Consider the following 13,801-nt stretch of genomic DNA (forward strand, 5'->3'; position numbering starts at 1 on the left):
CTTAGCGGGACGCGACACGACCCGCTACCCAACGCGCACATTATGGTAACGACCTTTACCTAGTACCTAACAGCTGCCTTTGCAGAACCTAGCTAGCTAGAGACATCTATTATCTTTAGAGGCGCGCCCTAATGGATAGAAAATTTCGCGTGAATGATCCAGTATGGGCCAAAATGAGAGGCTACCCACCATGGCCCGCCAAGGTGAGCAGCCTAAAACATTTAAATCCATATTCACCAAAATAATAATTTAAAAATACATGATGATACGCGTGTTAACCTCGTACAGGTAACCAAGCATCCTAAGGGTGTGCACGGACCTTCGAACAGACTCTACGTATTCTTTTATGGCACACATCAAAAGTAAGGAAGGACATCGATCGTATGCGTTATTATCCCTACACCCACTCCACACCCTCACACACCACACACACAGTGCTTGGATGTTACCTAGTGACCTCTACCCCTATGCTGAGTACAAGGATACCTACCTCAAGCCCTCCTCTAAGAAAGGTTATGCAGAGGCAGTATGGGAGATCGAGGAGGACCCTCAACTCACCATCACCTCCTCTGTTAAGACTCCAAAGAGAAAGGGACCTGCCAAGAAGGTAAGCAGTACACACACACACACACACACACACACACACACAGCCTTACGCCCCCCCCAGACATTACATGTATAAACATTAATTCTTTTCCTTGCAGATTTGCAAATCCTCGTCTCCTGTACCGCTAGAAAAACCTCGTAAACGGAAAACACATGCTTCTCCTCACACTTCCATGCCCACTCACTCGACTAAGCCTCACACTCCTCACACTTGTACGCCCACTCCCTCGGCTATGAAGAAGGAGCGTCTCGACTCGGAACTGGAGTTGGAAACAGTGTTGTCCTCCGAGGCCCCTCTACCTACAAAGCAAGTAATGCTTGATCCATCCAGCCAGTTGTCAGAAGATGGCAGCCAAATGCAACAACAACACAGATACTCCACAAGACGTAAAAATGTAACCGCGGGGATTGTCGAGGATCTGAAGCAAAACTACATGGCTAGGAAAGAGCAGCGTACTTTTACTACGAAGGCCACACCCCCATCTGCTAGGGAAATTTCCCCACCTGTACCAGCTGTCGTTGAAACTACACCAAAAGGGAAAGCCCCAACACCTCCACCAAAGAAACCAAAGTACATGACAAGGAAAGAGCAACGTACTTCAACTACAAAGGCCACACCCCCATCGGCAAGAAGGGAAATTTCCCCTCCTGTTACACCAAAGGGGAAAACCCCTACACCACCACCACCAACACCACCAAAGAAGAAAACATTACCATCGAAACAAGACAAGGCAAACAAACAGCCAACGAAGAAGACTACCAAACCAGCAAACACAACAAGAGTAACAAGACGATCGCAAAGATTTGTAAGCAATGAGACAAGTTCTAACGACAATACAACGATAACTATCAAGCCAGAACCCGTCATATCATCACAAGAATGTGAACAATCAAGTCAAGAAATCTCCTCCCAAGACACAACAATGGATTGCAGTGAACAGACTGACACAAGCATACCTCCTGTTATTAAACCAAGTAAAGAAATCGCCTTCGTTAATGAAACTGTTACAGTGGATTGTAACGAACAGACGAACGTGAGCAGCACACCTCCTGTTGTTAAATCAAGTCAAGAAATTGCCTCTCAAGATATGGATTGCAGTGAACAAATTGACACCAGCACACCTCCTGTTATTAAACCAAGCCAAGAAATCACCTCTGTAAATAAAACAGTGGATTGTAACGTGACGAACATGAGCAGCACACCTCCTGTTATTAAACCAAGTCATGAAATCACCTCTCAAGATATGGATTGTAACGAACGGACGAGCACACCTCCTGTTAAACCAACCACTGCTATCAAAGCCTCCTCGGAGTGTATCTCATCACGTACACGACGCAGTAGACATCCGCAGCAGCAACAAAAAACTAATACTCAGAAAAAGTCTCGAAAAAAAGAAAATATTACTGAATTGAAATCCACGACCGATAAACATATTATAGTAACACGTACCATGCTTTGTGATTCAGTGCCAAATGACGTACCGGAAATTTCAACGGAAGTAACGGTTCTTGATAAATCTAACGAGAAATCTCTGCTGTCAGATATTTTAGTGAACACAGATAATAACTTGAGCACTGGTTCAACTGAACACATCACTGTGGTGACATCCATGATCACTACTGACGAAGACTCAGCTAATATTACAGACAATGGCAAAGACAATCACTCAAACAAAGCTACAGAGGACGAAAAGTCCACTCCTCAGTCACAAGATGACTTGACTGTTACTACTAGTGTACCTGACAACATGTGCAAGCCTTCTATAGAAACCGAAGTAATGGATATAGCTTCAGCTGAAGTTTCAACAAAAGAAAATGAATTGCCATCGGAAAATTTGCCAGATTTAACTGCTCCTAGTAGCGACAACATTTCTCATGTTAAAGACAATTTGAAAGATTGCGACGAAAACACTGTAAAAAGTCAGAGTAGTAAGGAGGCTGGAAAAAACAACAAGACGAGTCCGAAGACCCAACGCCCAAAGAGGAGAATCAAGAATGCTACGATCAGTGCTGAGTCTCCACTGAAGAAATTCAAAGTGTCCGGACCGCCCAAAAATTTGAACGATAAAGGCTCATCAAACGAGAAAGCTAAAGATGACCAGAGGAGCAAACTACGAATTAGACAGCCCAGTGGATCTGGTAAAGGGTTATCACAGGAAAAAGTTCAAACAGACTCTACTCGCGATGTTTCTGTGGAGGCTGATAATGACAAAAAAGCTGATACTATTGAGGGCCGTGAGTCTGATGATGGTAACAAAGAGCAAGAGGAGGATAGCGTTCCCGTGTCTGCAGTGCCTAGTCTACCACCTTTCATTGCACCCCAGTCAGGTTGAGTGTGTGGTGTGTGGGTGTGTATGTGTGTGTGTGTGTGAGGCGTTTACATGAGCTTTGTACTACCCCTACTATCTATACATGTATGTATACATGTATTAAATCACTGAAAACTTATTATTATTTTTGTTTTTCTCAGGAATGACCTCGATGCAGATTCTACAGACTTACAACTATAACTTGAAAGCTGCTCTCACCATCGAAGCTCCAGTAAGGAAAACTAGCTTCCATGGCATTATCCTAAGGCTGCAACTACTACCCACACACACTACACACACACCTACACCACACACACACCACACACACACACACCCACACCACACACACACAGAACACGGAGTACGCTATTGAAATGTTGAATAAGCTGAGCAATTTCTACTGCACTGCTGCAGACTTGGACAAGTTCCCTTCCATCATGGACACTGTCAAAAAGGTTAGTTCACTTTCTCTAGCTTAATCTTACTTATCGTGTTTGTTAAAAAGGTTGTTTTAGTCCATTACCTATAATCATGTATTATATGGCTCCAGATTGTTCTGTTCTTTACCAACCCCCCCCCCCACACACACCTTACTCTCCCCACACACCTCACACCTCACTCCCTCCCACACACCACCCTCACACCACACACACACACCATATATACACACACACACACACACACACACACACACACACACACACACTACCCACACACCACATAGTTGAAGCGATATCGTGCCTGCCCGGGTGTTATGGAGGGAGCAGAGAAGGTCCACGAGAAGTTTAAGAAGCTCTTCCTTCATCCACCTCCACCAAGACCAGCCCAGCGTATAAAGAGCGCCTCTAGAATACCCAAGAAAGCACCCATCATGGCCGACTATATCAGAGTAAGCATCTTATAGTGCAATATAGCAGTGATTTATTTCGGGCTCAAATTGTCCATTTTCTGACAAATTTTAGGATTTTTTGAAAGCTTATAAAAAGACCTTTCAAATGGTGTCATCGAAAATCATATTTAAGAGATAAAAGTATTTGCCGATTTGGCGACACCATGGTCCAAGGCCGAAAAATGACAAATTAGGGCCCCAACAAAATTTTGGATTGCAACACATCATTTGAAAGGTCTCTTTCTAAGTTTTCAGAAAATCCTAAAATTTTTGACATTGGATCAACGGTACTAAAATTAAGGCTGTTGAAAGATGTTCAACAACATTCGTTTATTCAATGGTTTGGGGATTCTTTCGGCTGCCATAACTTAAATTCCGTGGATCCAATGTCACAATTTTTAGGATTTTCTGAAAGCTTAGAAAAAAAGAGTTTAAATGGAGTCATCAAAAATCATATTTGAGAGATAAAAGTATTTGCCAATTTGGCGATACCATGAATAATAATAGCCCATGTCCAAGGCCGAAAAATGACAAATTAGACCCCCGACAAAATTTTGGATTGCAACACATCATTTTAAAGGTCTCTTTCTAAGCTTTCAGAAAATCATAAAATTTTTTCCCCCTTCCTAGAAAAAAATCGACCTAGGACCTACCTATATTGGGCTAATTGTCATCAAAACAGTCATATTCTCACTATTAAGTTGCAACGTGTAATCACTGTTACTATAATAATCCCCCACCCCCTCCCCTCAGGCACAGAGCAGTCTTGCCAGCAACAGTAGGTCCACGCTGCACGGAAATGGGATCACAGACGTCATCACCAAGCACAAGCCCAGCCCTCGCCAACTGAGGACACTCCACACACCCACTGTACCAGACAAACCAGTCGAGCCACAAGAGGAGAAAGAGACAGAAAACACGGTACTGAACTGTCTCTCTAGACTAACATGCATACATGTATCAATATCAATATAAGTGATGCACTCAGAATTTGTTGTTGGGTGGCTATTTTCAATCCTCAATCTCAGTTCATGTATTATAGCAAAGAGGTTGTTTTTGTCTGGAGGTGGTTAGTACCAACCAACCACCTCCACCGACCAGTGTGGGCACATCACTGTACATGTAAGTGAAGTGTAGTACAAATGCAAGGTACATGCAGTTTATTCTGGTGTGAATTTATTTTATCAAGGGCGTCCTTTATTCAGGTCGAGGTTCCCTCCACTGTTGACGCTCACACAGAGGGGGGTGCTCCAAACATTTACAACTCAGTCGTCTCCGCTCAACCGTTGCCTAGCAACGACAAAAATGACCAGACTGTTCCTATCCTAGAAGACTAACTCTCTAAAATTAATTAATTAAAATCATTTATTATATTTATTTTTAGGCTCTATTTCATACATGTACATGTACACAAAATTACTTCATTCATTCCATTTCAATATTTTATATACATGTATTTGTAATAATTATAATTAGCTGAGCAATCAACATTAATTTTATTACAACGTTAATCAACGGGTAATAATCATCTATTCAGAATGTGCAATACAACTTTTTACAGTGGTGTGTGAGCGGCTCGTGAGCTCTCTAATGTGTACACTGTTGTAATATTCATTCGTGTTTCAAAGCTAGGAAATCGCAACCCAAGAAAAAATAGAAATTTCTCCCAGTTTAAATTTTGCATTAACTGCTCCGCCTTCGAAAAACGTGGCACCTCCTCGCTATGATATAACCATGCACTGCTAAATATTGTTATTACACGAAACAACTGATTTCTAAACACACATAAACTAAACACACAAGCTTTGCACTTTTAGGTGAAAATTAAACTTCTATAAAAGAATTTTAAGAGTTTCAAGTCTAAACCTACTACCGTGTGCAAGTACAGGTCACATGATATTTAATTAATAATAATAATTGCTATGTTGAAAGGTCAAAAGTTCAGTAAAATGCTGAATCAGCGTGCCTTGAGTGTAGCCAGCTCTTCCTTCAGTTTCTCATTTTCTGTCTGTAGAGACTTGAAGGCTCGTTTGTACTGTGTGTGTGTGTGTGTGTGTGTGGGTGTGTATGGGTATGGATGTGTGTGTGTGTGTGTGGTGTGTGTGTGTGGTGGGTTTTATGTGAGTAAGTGAAAGAAGAAGTTGTGCATGGCTACACGTCTCCACTTATTAACACAGGACAATTAGAGACACAGCTTACAAGCATACTGCAATAGACAGTAATTATCACTCACATCATCTAGGGTCACCAGTACAAGGTTGGAGGAGGGTTCAGGGGAGCCAAAACGCTTGAGCACCTCGGGCTGTGCTTTCTCTTTGGGAGCCTCCTTGCTTTTGAACCTGATGTCTGTGGACTGTGTGTGTGTGTGCGGTGTGGAGGTGTGTGTGCGGTGTGTATGGGAGGGGGGGAGGGCGCTGTACATAGGCAATGAAGACTATACATAACATAACAGACATGTGAGTACAGACAGTTTCAAACAAGCATACACTGACATCCTTTTGAAGGCCAGACATCAATGCGTATGGCATACATACATGTGCCAGCAACAAATCACCTGTCATCTGTTACAGCTAATAATTCACGTTTTTGGAGACAAGTTAACTAATACCATTGAGGGCAATTACGTGGCATAGCTACCAGCATTCCTTAGAACTGCCCAAAATTCACTGTCTTCTACAAATGTCCATATATGGGCATAAAACAGGTGCTGCTACTGGATGCCACAAAACCTAATACATACAAACACACACAATACATTATACACACAAAGACTGCTAATAAATTTATGCCATAAGAAGAACTTCAAAAGCAGCTCCCATATACAATTATGTCAAATCAGGATTACTTTCACATGAGGTTTAAGTTCCCACAGTGAAACCTCTAGGCTTTGTATGTGTACACAACACTTGCAAAAACATGTATCCACATTGAAAATAAGTTTGTGTACAAATACAAATAGTCTGTGTACTAGACTCACAGTTCTGTGTAGACCCTAAGCACACAACCACAAGGAAACATAAAATGCTGTTAAAATAGCCCACAAAACACACAAACACGACATAAGGCAAAAATATAATGTTGAAAAACACACACACACACACACACACACACACTCTCACCACTTGGCATTTGGCAGGTGGCAACTCCACGAGGCCATCACGGGTGTACTCATACAGGACGGGGTCTTTGTCCACTCCACTGATCCACTCATCAGCACTGAGGGCTGGTTTGGGGGCATAGCAGGTCTTGAATATATCATCCTGTAACATCTCAGACTGTGCGTGTGTGTGGGGGGGGGGGGGAATATGGAAACTGAAAAATTCACGCTACTACTTCCTGTGAAGTTGATTTTGGGCTCTCAAAATGTTGCTCTTTAAACACAACATCACATAATTGAAATACAAACTATAATTATAACGTACATACACACCGCACACTACCCACCCGCCCACACGTGCACTACCCACCCACCCACCCACTACACTACACACACTACACACACCTTCCTAGGGACGATCATGGGCATTGGCTCCACCACTCCCTTAGTGTGCTGGAGACGGTAGAATCTCATCACCTCACATCTGAGGTAGTCCAGGTTGTGCTGTGGCATGACACAAGCGCCACGCTGAGGGATGTTGCCCAGCATCTGACTCAGGAAGAAGGCATACGGCTTCTGGTCGGTGACCTCGAAGTAGCGAATGTTGGTGTCTCCCTGTGTGTGTGTGTGTGGAGAGAGGGGGAACAAGCAGTGAACAGACGTCCTTTTTTTGTATACAGTAGACAAAGTAAGACTATAAAAATTACCATTGCGATATGTTCGCATTTAAAATAGGTTGTGTCCTACCTACTACGCTGGCATGCGGCACTTAAAAATCAAACAATCCAGTTTCTAAATCCCACAAAACACATTTTGAGGATTGGTAATAACTGTACCTTTCCGATCAAGTAGAACATTCTAGTTCCTTCGTCCCAGAAAGGCATCAAGACACCGGAGGATGAGTCGATCTTCTCACTGGCAACCGGACCTTTCTCTAAATCGCCAGCGTCCCACAAACTGTACTGACGCTCGCTGGACTTTGAGTAACCAGTCGTTAGTACTTGGTTGGTCGTCCCAAGAAACACGCAGTGAGAGGGTTTGGTACCAGGATGAGTGACGCTCTCCTGCACATAATATTATTATTATGTAATTATAATTATTGCTACTAAATCCACTGTACTTATAATTATACAAAGAAAGGGGAAAAGAAAAGGGATTGGTTTTTTCATGTTGTGAGATTTCTGTCGTAATTCAATGTTTGTTGGGATTGGAAGCCATTCAACAGTAGTCAGTTACAATAGCCAACCATGTACCTGCATGACACTCTGCTCTCGGACATTCCAGATTCTCAGTTTAGCTCCGCCCTCTTTGTACGAAGTGGCCATGTACTTGCCGTTGTAACTCCACGAGAAGGAGTAGATCTTGTCGGGAAACCCACCGAGGGTTAACAGTTCCGTGGCAGATTCCGTATTCCAGACTTTGATGACGTGGTCAAACCCAGAGGAAGCTAGGACGTTGGCAGCTGCGGGGTGCCAAGCAAGTCTGTTGACCTACAAAAGCGAAATTAACAACAAAATTAATTTATAACATTGTTAATGGTTAAAATACTATGAAATGTAACAACAGGGGTTAAAGTACAATATGTAACAGCAGGGGTTAAAGTACAATATGTAGCTGGAAGTGGAAGTATAGAATAATTATAGTAAGATATTAACGAACAAAGTAACTTTTACTGAAAATTTTCAGTCTCAATTTATTGGTGGGTAGAAAGGTTACCTTTTTCCCATGACCTTTAAGCTCTGCCTTGCAATCTCCCGCTTCCAGATTTGCAGATATACCTCCGTCAGGAATCGTCCAAATTTTGATATTACAATCCTCTGAGCCTGAAGCAATTTCGTTGTCATCGAAAGGATTCCATTGGACGTCGAGGACGGGGCCCTTGTGTCCACAGATCTTGGGATGGTTGAGGTCCACTCGGCCAGGCTGTGTGTGTGGTGTGGGCGTGTGTGTGTGGTGTGGTGTGGGTGTGTGTGTGTGTGTGTGTGTGTGCGGTACGATTTTTTGTTGTGGAAAAGGCCAACTTATTTCCTAAAACAGCTCACACACATATCAAATTTCACCGACCTATAATTATAGTAACCTAGCAAACAGAAGAGAGATACATCGTGTGACTAGATACACTGCTCTTTTTGCTCCTACCCTACAAACTAGCTGTACATAATCCAATCTGTTCTTTTCAACTCAAAGGCTGCATGCTTTGTATGTATAGTCTAGATACCTTATCCAGGCAAATGACAATGAAGCTTCCTCCACCTTGGCCCTCCATAGAAACGGCCAGAAACTTGGAGTTGACAGAGCTCATGTTGCCCTCCCATGGACCCTTGTTGATCTTGACCGAAGTGTAACATTTGTCTGTCTTTGGAGCTTCACCAAAGACGTGCCTGTACTTGGAGGACCTGACGATACTCATCTTTGTTGCAAGAGCTTGAGCTTGACGATATCGATAGAGTAGCTGCTAGAGTAGCTTGACCCACACTCAAAAGGATGCTTGCAAATTGCACAGAAAATTTCCTAATAAGGTCACTTTTGGGACTAATTAGATGATTTTGTACACATTTTTCTTTTGTTTAGTGCCTCTATTTAATTACTAGTGATGTCACTACCTGAGAGAGCATTCTTCTTTTCTTTCTTTTGTACCTCTAAGGAACGCCCATTTCCTTTGCTGTAATCAGGCTGGTGCGAGACTAGTGGGCGTGTCGATACCGAGGGTGTGTCTCTACGCTTGCTTGTCTGTTTATCTTTATTTTACGGCGCTGTCAAGAGATGGCTTGCTCTACCTCTAGTGTTACGTGGCAGGAGCTCCTGGACGGAGTGAGAGAGTCCTTCTCTACGGAGCAGGTTGATGTGGACCGCCTCAGAACATTGATGAATTCGTATCAGTCTCAGAGATCAGATTGGGAGCAGTATGCCCTCTTTGACCCACACACGTACGTATTAAAATTAACGGCTGTTTTGTTAATAAAAATTATTGTCTCGCTCTAGTCTGTCATATTATCCTTTATTCACGGGACTATAGGTACACCCGTAACCTGGTTGACGCGGGCAACGGACGCTATAACCTGATAATCCTGTGCTGGGACAGTGGCCAGGGATCATCCATCCATGACCATGCAGACTCTCACTGTTTTCTCAAGGTACATTCCCACGTGCATTATTAGTCTATTACAGTGAAACCACCGAAGAAACATCAACTGCAATATAAAGGCCAGGTCCCAAATGAACAGTTTGTGTACAAAACAGCCCCTCAACAAAGGCCACCTCTGGTATACCGTACAACAGCAGGTACGGGTATATTTCGAGGGTATAAATGTGGTTTTCACTGATTAAGCATGTACCACAAATTTAATAGCGCATGCATGCATGCTGCAAAAAGCTGCTATTCCGCGAAAATTAAACCCGCAAAAACCTTTCTAACAAAAGTTTATACCATTGAAATATAAACGAGGGGGCCAAAAACTGCACTCCCTAAAGTTGTCGTTATAGAGAGGTTCACTGTAGTTCTATGTTAATTTTTATCAGTTCCTCTCCCTCCTGCATAGGTACTGTCAGGTGAGGTCAAAGAGACAATGTACGCCTGGCCAGGGAGTGGTGTAAGCCCCTCCCACTCCAGCACGCCCACGATGGAAGTCACAGGGTCCGAGTCCGTCCTCATCGACGATGTGGCTTACATCAACAGTAAGTGTGTGTGTGTGTGGGGATATGAACTCATTTTAGGTTACCAAGTATTAGAGGAACCATTGTGCATGCATCCTTTCAGTTAAGCAAAACTTTCTCTTTATCATACACACTTTTTAATTATTGCAAATGAGTATTGTATACCACGTACGTACAACTGTATGCTTCACACCCCTACACACACACACACACACACCACCCCCACATAGACGAGATTGGTCTCCATCGCGTAGAGAACCCGAGTCACACAGACCAAGCAGTCACACTCCACCTCTACTGTCCACCCATCACCACCTGTCAATCCTTCGAGGCTCGGACTGGGCGGAGTCACTCGTGTCATGTGACCTTTTATTCCAAAGAGGGCCAGAAAGTGTGCAGCTCAGTCAAGTAGCTATTTGTTATTTTCGCTGCTCAAACAATGTTTTTGTTGCTCAAGTCACAGTCCATTCTCAGTCTGTAATTATTACTTATGTATGATAATTATTATTTGTATACTGGTACATGTACACCATTCCACAAGGAACTTAATGTCGAAAAATATTTGATTTTAACTTTCATAATTAACAGATGAGCCCCTCTATAATGGGAACACAATTTTGGCCCTTATTATATATACAGAGGTGGCCTTTGTTGAGGGGTTGTTCTGTACACAAACTGTTCATTTGAGACCTAGCCTTTATAATTATGATCGTATCATAGTACTCGACTTTTCTTCAGGGGTGGCCATAAGAGATTCCACTCTAATAGACTAACGACTAATACAAGGAACCTTACTAAGTTGAAATGGGATTCACATGAGCTTCGGAACTAACTCCAAACTACATACAAGTGCATACAGTTCAAATAAAGATATACCTCTATAATTATGGTACATGTATACTTCCTATAGTTGGCTTCCCTGTGCTTGTTGTGCAAACAAGTTTCTGACACTTTACGTGTTCAAGCAACTACACAACATCATTCAACTAGGAATTTCTCATAACATAAGTACATGGATAACGTGATGTTTACTTGCACACAGTGGTTGTAGAAAGTGACACAAAGAGAATTAAAAAAGATTATTATGCTACAGTGCAGAGTGTCCACTCCATTCGTTCTTTTGACTGATATTTTCAATGAATTCTGAAAGAGGAGAATAAAGCAAAATCAATGAACTAGTAATAGAATTGTATATACAAGATCACAGGGAAACTTGTTTATAAGACCTTGGGCAGACCATTACAGAGGGGTCCAAATACATAATTATGCTATGGAGACTTAGGGGCCCATTAACCTGGCTGTATTATAGAGGGTGGCCTGCTAACACAGGTCCAAACACATGCTATGGATCTTTGGGCCCATTAACCTGGCTGTATTATAGAGGGTGGCCTTGCTAACACAGGTCCAAACACATGCTATGGATGGACTTTGGGGTCCATTAACCTGGCTGTATTATAGAGGGTGGCCTGCTTATAGGGACACCACAATAGAGCCATGCTTCTCTGTACTCTAGTATACTACTACGGGATATGCTATTGAATTCAGAAACTGTCACAACGAATACTTACACAGTATAATTTTGATGCCACACTGGGCTACAATTATATCACGCGTAATTATAATAAATATGATAATTATGATACTATGATACAATAATATGTAACCTAATACCTCAGATCATAATAATTACGGAAGCTTCAACTTTCACAAATACACATACCTTCATAGTTGATGAGGTCATCGCCATCTATTGTGCAGTTGTCCCGAATCAGCCTCTCCACTGAGCAAGAAAATTAATTAGGAGATAATCACTACATAGGAGCACAATATTATTACTACAACAGTGAAAAAATAAAATTGAGCATTAATTAAGACCGCCGAGAAAACGAATAGGGAGGGGGAGGGGCTTAGAGGGGGCTTATACTTGATCCAATACTTACACACACTTTCCTCCACGTCCAGTTGTGCCTGAACAAGGAACCGTTTTAGCATTGTGACCTTTATGAACCCTACACCTTCACTGTCAAACACTTGGAAAGCCTTGAGGGCATCTCCGTGCGACGGCCAATCGGATTTCAGCGATGGGAGGTGGCGAAATACGATCTCTGATAACTTTCCTTCTCTGATGAGATTTTTGTGACTCGTGTCGGCGGCTCTTTTAATTTCAAGTACGATGCTGTGGTTAGACCCCACTCTCACTCCTATAGACCTGTGTGTGTGTGGAGTGTGGGGTGTGGGGGTGTGTGTGTGGGTGTATGTGTGTGGGGTGTGTGTGTGGAGTGTGGAGTGTGGGTGTGTGTGTGTGTGGGGGGTGTGCGTGGGTGTGTGTGTGGGTGTCCACTAAAGAGCTACTAAACGCTACTTTTCAATTGAATGCAAGCTACAGAGTCGAGTCTAAGTTGCCTACAGTACTAAATGACACATGTACATGTACTGACCGGAGAAATGGAAGCAGTGTAGAGTTAGCAGTGGACATTTCCGTGCCCCCACTTGAGAACACTAGGAAGGCTTCGTGGAACTCTACAGTGAGGGGGGGGGGGAGGTCGTAGTTAGCGGTAGAGGAATTAAAAGAATTGCGCTATAATTATAACAGACGTTAAATTGATTGCGAAGGGTTTACAGATAACTTTAATCAATAATAACATTTTATTGGTTCGCTACATAATTATAAACCGTCAGAATAGACCTACGCATTACTAGTACCTTCTAGCCATCTTATTAATAAATAGCAAAAATTAATATAATTATTAAATGTAGAGCGGTATAGTATAGTAATGTACCTCCTTCATCCAGCAGTCCTATGTGCTCCAGGGACACGTGATCCGTCTCCTCTAGTTCAGCCTATGTGGGGGATAGTTAGTATCCTCTGAATATCAGCTAACACTTACCATGGCAGATGGCCTCCAGCTCTGTTATTTTATATCAGTAAAAAAAGCCTCTAATTATGACCTTTGATCTTTTGTCTTGCCTTCTGACGGGGTACACATTTTGCTGAGGGGTCCTTGCTATAAAATTTGTTCATGGGGGGGGTCTTATTTTACAGGGGTACAAATTTAACATGAGATCGACCATTACCCATTAATAATAGATTGTTTTTCAATCAGTCTTTGATCAACATAATTAGCACGTATCCATAAACTGGGTAAACATTTGTAAAAGTAAGCTACCCTACACATAAGCACATACAATGAACTATTTCTATTTTGTGAGTTCTTTCAGCCAGTTTTTTACGTTGCCTTTTTCTTC

General features: G+C 42.4%; 4 protein-coding genes across 4 annotated transcripts; 2 read left to right on the forward strand and 2 right to left on the reverse strand.

The window, feature by feature from the left end:
- The first annotated feature begins 41 nt into the window (after positions 1-41).
- On the forward strand, positions 42-5,309 carry LOC135336436 (uncharacterized). The gene is made up of 9 exons (XM_064532228.1): positions 42-203; positions 289-362; positions 436-607; positions 705-2,934; positions 3,077-3,147; positions 3,269-3,370; positions 3,640-3,804; positions 4,558-4,725; positions 5,010-5,309. The coding sequence occupies exons 1-9, from the start codon at positions 132-134 to the stop codon at positions 5,139-5,141; spliced, it is 3,186 nt and encodes a 1,061-aa protein (XP_064388298.1). The 5' UTR covers positions 42-131; the 3' UTR covers positions 5,142-5,309.
- Positions 5,310-5,541: 232 nt separating this feature from the next.
- On the reverse strand, positions 5,542-9,420 carry LOC135336516 (coronin-1A-like). Its single transcript, XM_064532349.1, has 8 exons — positions 9,120-9,420; positions 8,618-8,824; positions 8,155-8,391; positions 7,738-7,965; positions 7,307-7,516; positions 6,924-7,079; positions 6,038-6,157; positions 5,542-5,839 (listed from the first exon to the last, which is right to left on the reverse strand). The coding sequence occupies exons 1-8, from the start codon at positions 9,309-9,311 to the stop codon at positions 5,762-5,764; spliced, it is 1,428 nt and encodes a 475-aa protein (XP_064388419.1). The 5' UTR covers positions 9,312-9,420; the 3' UTR covers positions 5,542-5,761.
- A 182-nt stretch (positions 9,421-9,602) lies between these two features.
- On the forward strand, positions 9,603-11,136 carry LOC135336608 (cysteine dioxygenase 1-like). Its single transcript, XM_064532473.1, has 4 exons — positions 9,603-9,828; positions 9,918-10,035; positions 10,441-10,576; positions 10,786-11,136. Exons 1-4 carry the CDS (start codon positions 9,665-9,667, stop codon positions 10,965-10,967), a joined length of 600 nt encoding a protein of 199 aa, XP_064388543.1. The 5' UTR covers positions 9,603-9,664; the 3' UTR covers positions 10,968-11,136.
- Positions 11,137-11,536: 400 nt separating this feature from the next.
- LOC135336616 (calmodulin-related protein 97A-like) lies at positions 11,537-13,577 on the reverse strand. The gene is made up of 6 exons (XM_064532486.1): positions 13,444-13,577; positions 13,336-13,396; positions 12,994-13,075; positions 12,496-12,764; positions 12,276-12,335; positions 11,537-11,698 (listed from the first exon to the last, which is right to left on the reverse strand). The coding sequence occupies exons 1-6, from the start codon at positions 13,444-13,446 to the stop codon at positions 11,643-11,645; spliced, it is 531 nt and encodes a 176-aa protein (XP_064388556.1). The 5' UTR covers positions 13,447-13,577; the 3' UTR covers positions 11,537-11,642.
- Between the last annotated feature and the right edge of the window lie 224 nt (positions 13,578-13,801).

This window comes from Halichondria panicea, chromosome 5, assembly GCF_963675165.1.
Source record: "Halichondria panicea chromosome 5, odHalPani1.1, whole genome shotgun sequence".
Taxonomy (NCBI): Eukaryota; Metazoa; Porifera; class Demospongiae; order Suberitida; family Halichondriidae; genus Halichondria; species Halichondria panicea.

Excerpts from the sequence above, each read along its gene's own strand:
- LOC135336436 (XM_064532228.1), top strand. The coding sequence starts at position 132 with ATGGATAGAAAATTTCGCGTGAATGATCCAGTATGGGCCAAAATGAGA. Across the intron at positions 204-288 it reads ACCCACCATGGCCCGCCAAG|GTAACCAAGCATCCTAAGGG; the intron begins GTGAGCAGCCTA and ends AACCTCGTACAG. Across the intron at positions 4,726-5,009 it reads AGAAAGAGACAGAAAACACG|GTCGAGGTTCCCTCCACTGT; the intron begins GTACTGAACTGT and ends TCCTTTATTCAG.
- LOC135336516 (XM_064532349.1), bottom strand. The coding sequence starts at position 9,311 with ATGAGTATCGTCAGGTCCTCCAAGTACAGGCACGTCTTTGGTGAAGCT. Across the intron at positions 8,825-9,119 it reads TTGTCATTTGCCTGGATAAG|CCTGGCCGAGTGGACCTCAA; the intron begins GTATCTAGACTA and ends CCACACACACAG. Across the intron at positions 6,158-6,923 it reads CACCTGCCAAATGCCAAGTG|TCCACAGACATCAGGTTCAA; the intron begins GTGAGAGTGTGT and ends ACACACACACAG.
- LOC135336616 (XM_064532486.1), bottom strand. Across the intron at positions 12,336-12,495 it reads GGACGTGGAGGAAAGTGTGT|TGGAGAGGCTGATTCGGGAC; the intron begins GTAAGTATTGGA and ends TTTCTTGCTCAG. Across the intron at positions 11,699-12,275 it reads TGACCTCATCAACTATGAAG|AATTCATTGAAAATATCAGT; the intron begins GTATGTGTATTT and ends CTCCTCTTTCAG.
- LOC135336608 (XM_064532473.1), top strand. The coding sequence starts at position 9,665 with ATGGCTTGCTCTACCTCTAGTGTTACGTGGCAGGAGCTCCTGGACGGA. Across the intron at positions 9,829-9,917 it reads GCCCTCTTTGACCCACACAC|GTACACCCGTAACCTGGTTG; the intron begins GTACGTATTAAA and ends ACGGGACTATAG. Across the intron at positions 10,577-10,785 it reads CGATGTGGCTTACATCAACA|ACGAGATTGGTCTCCATCGC; the intron begins GTAAGTGTGTGT and ends ACCCCCACATAG.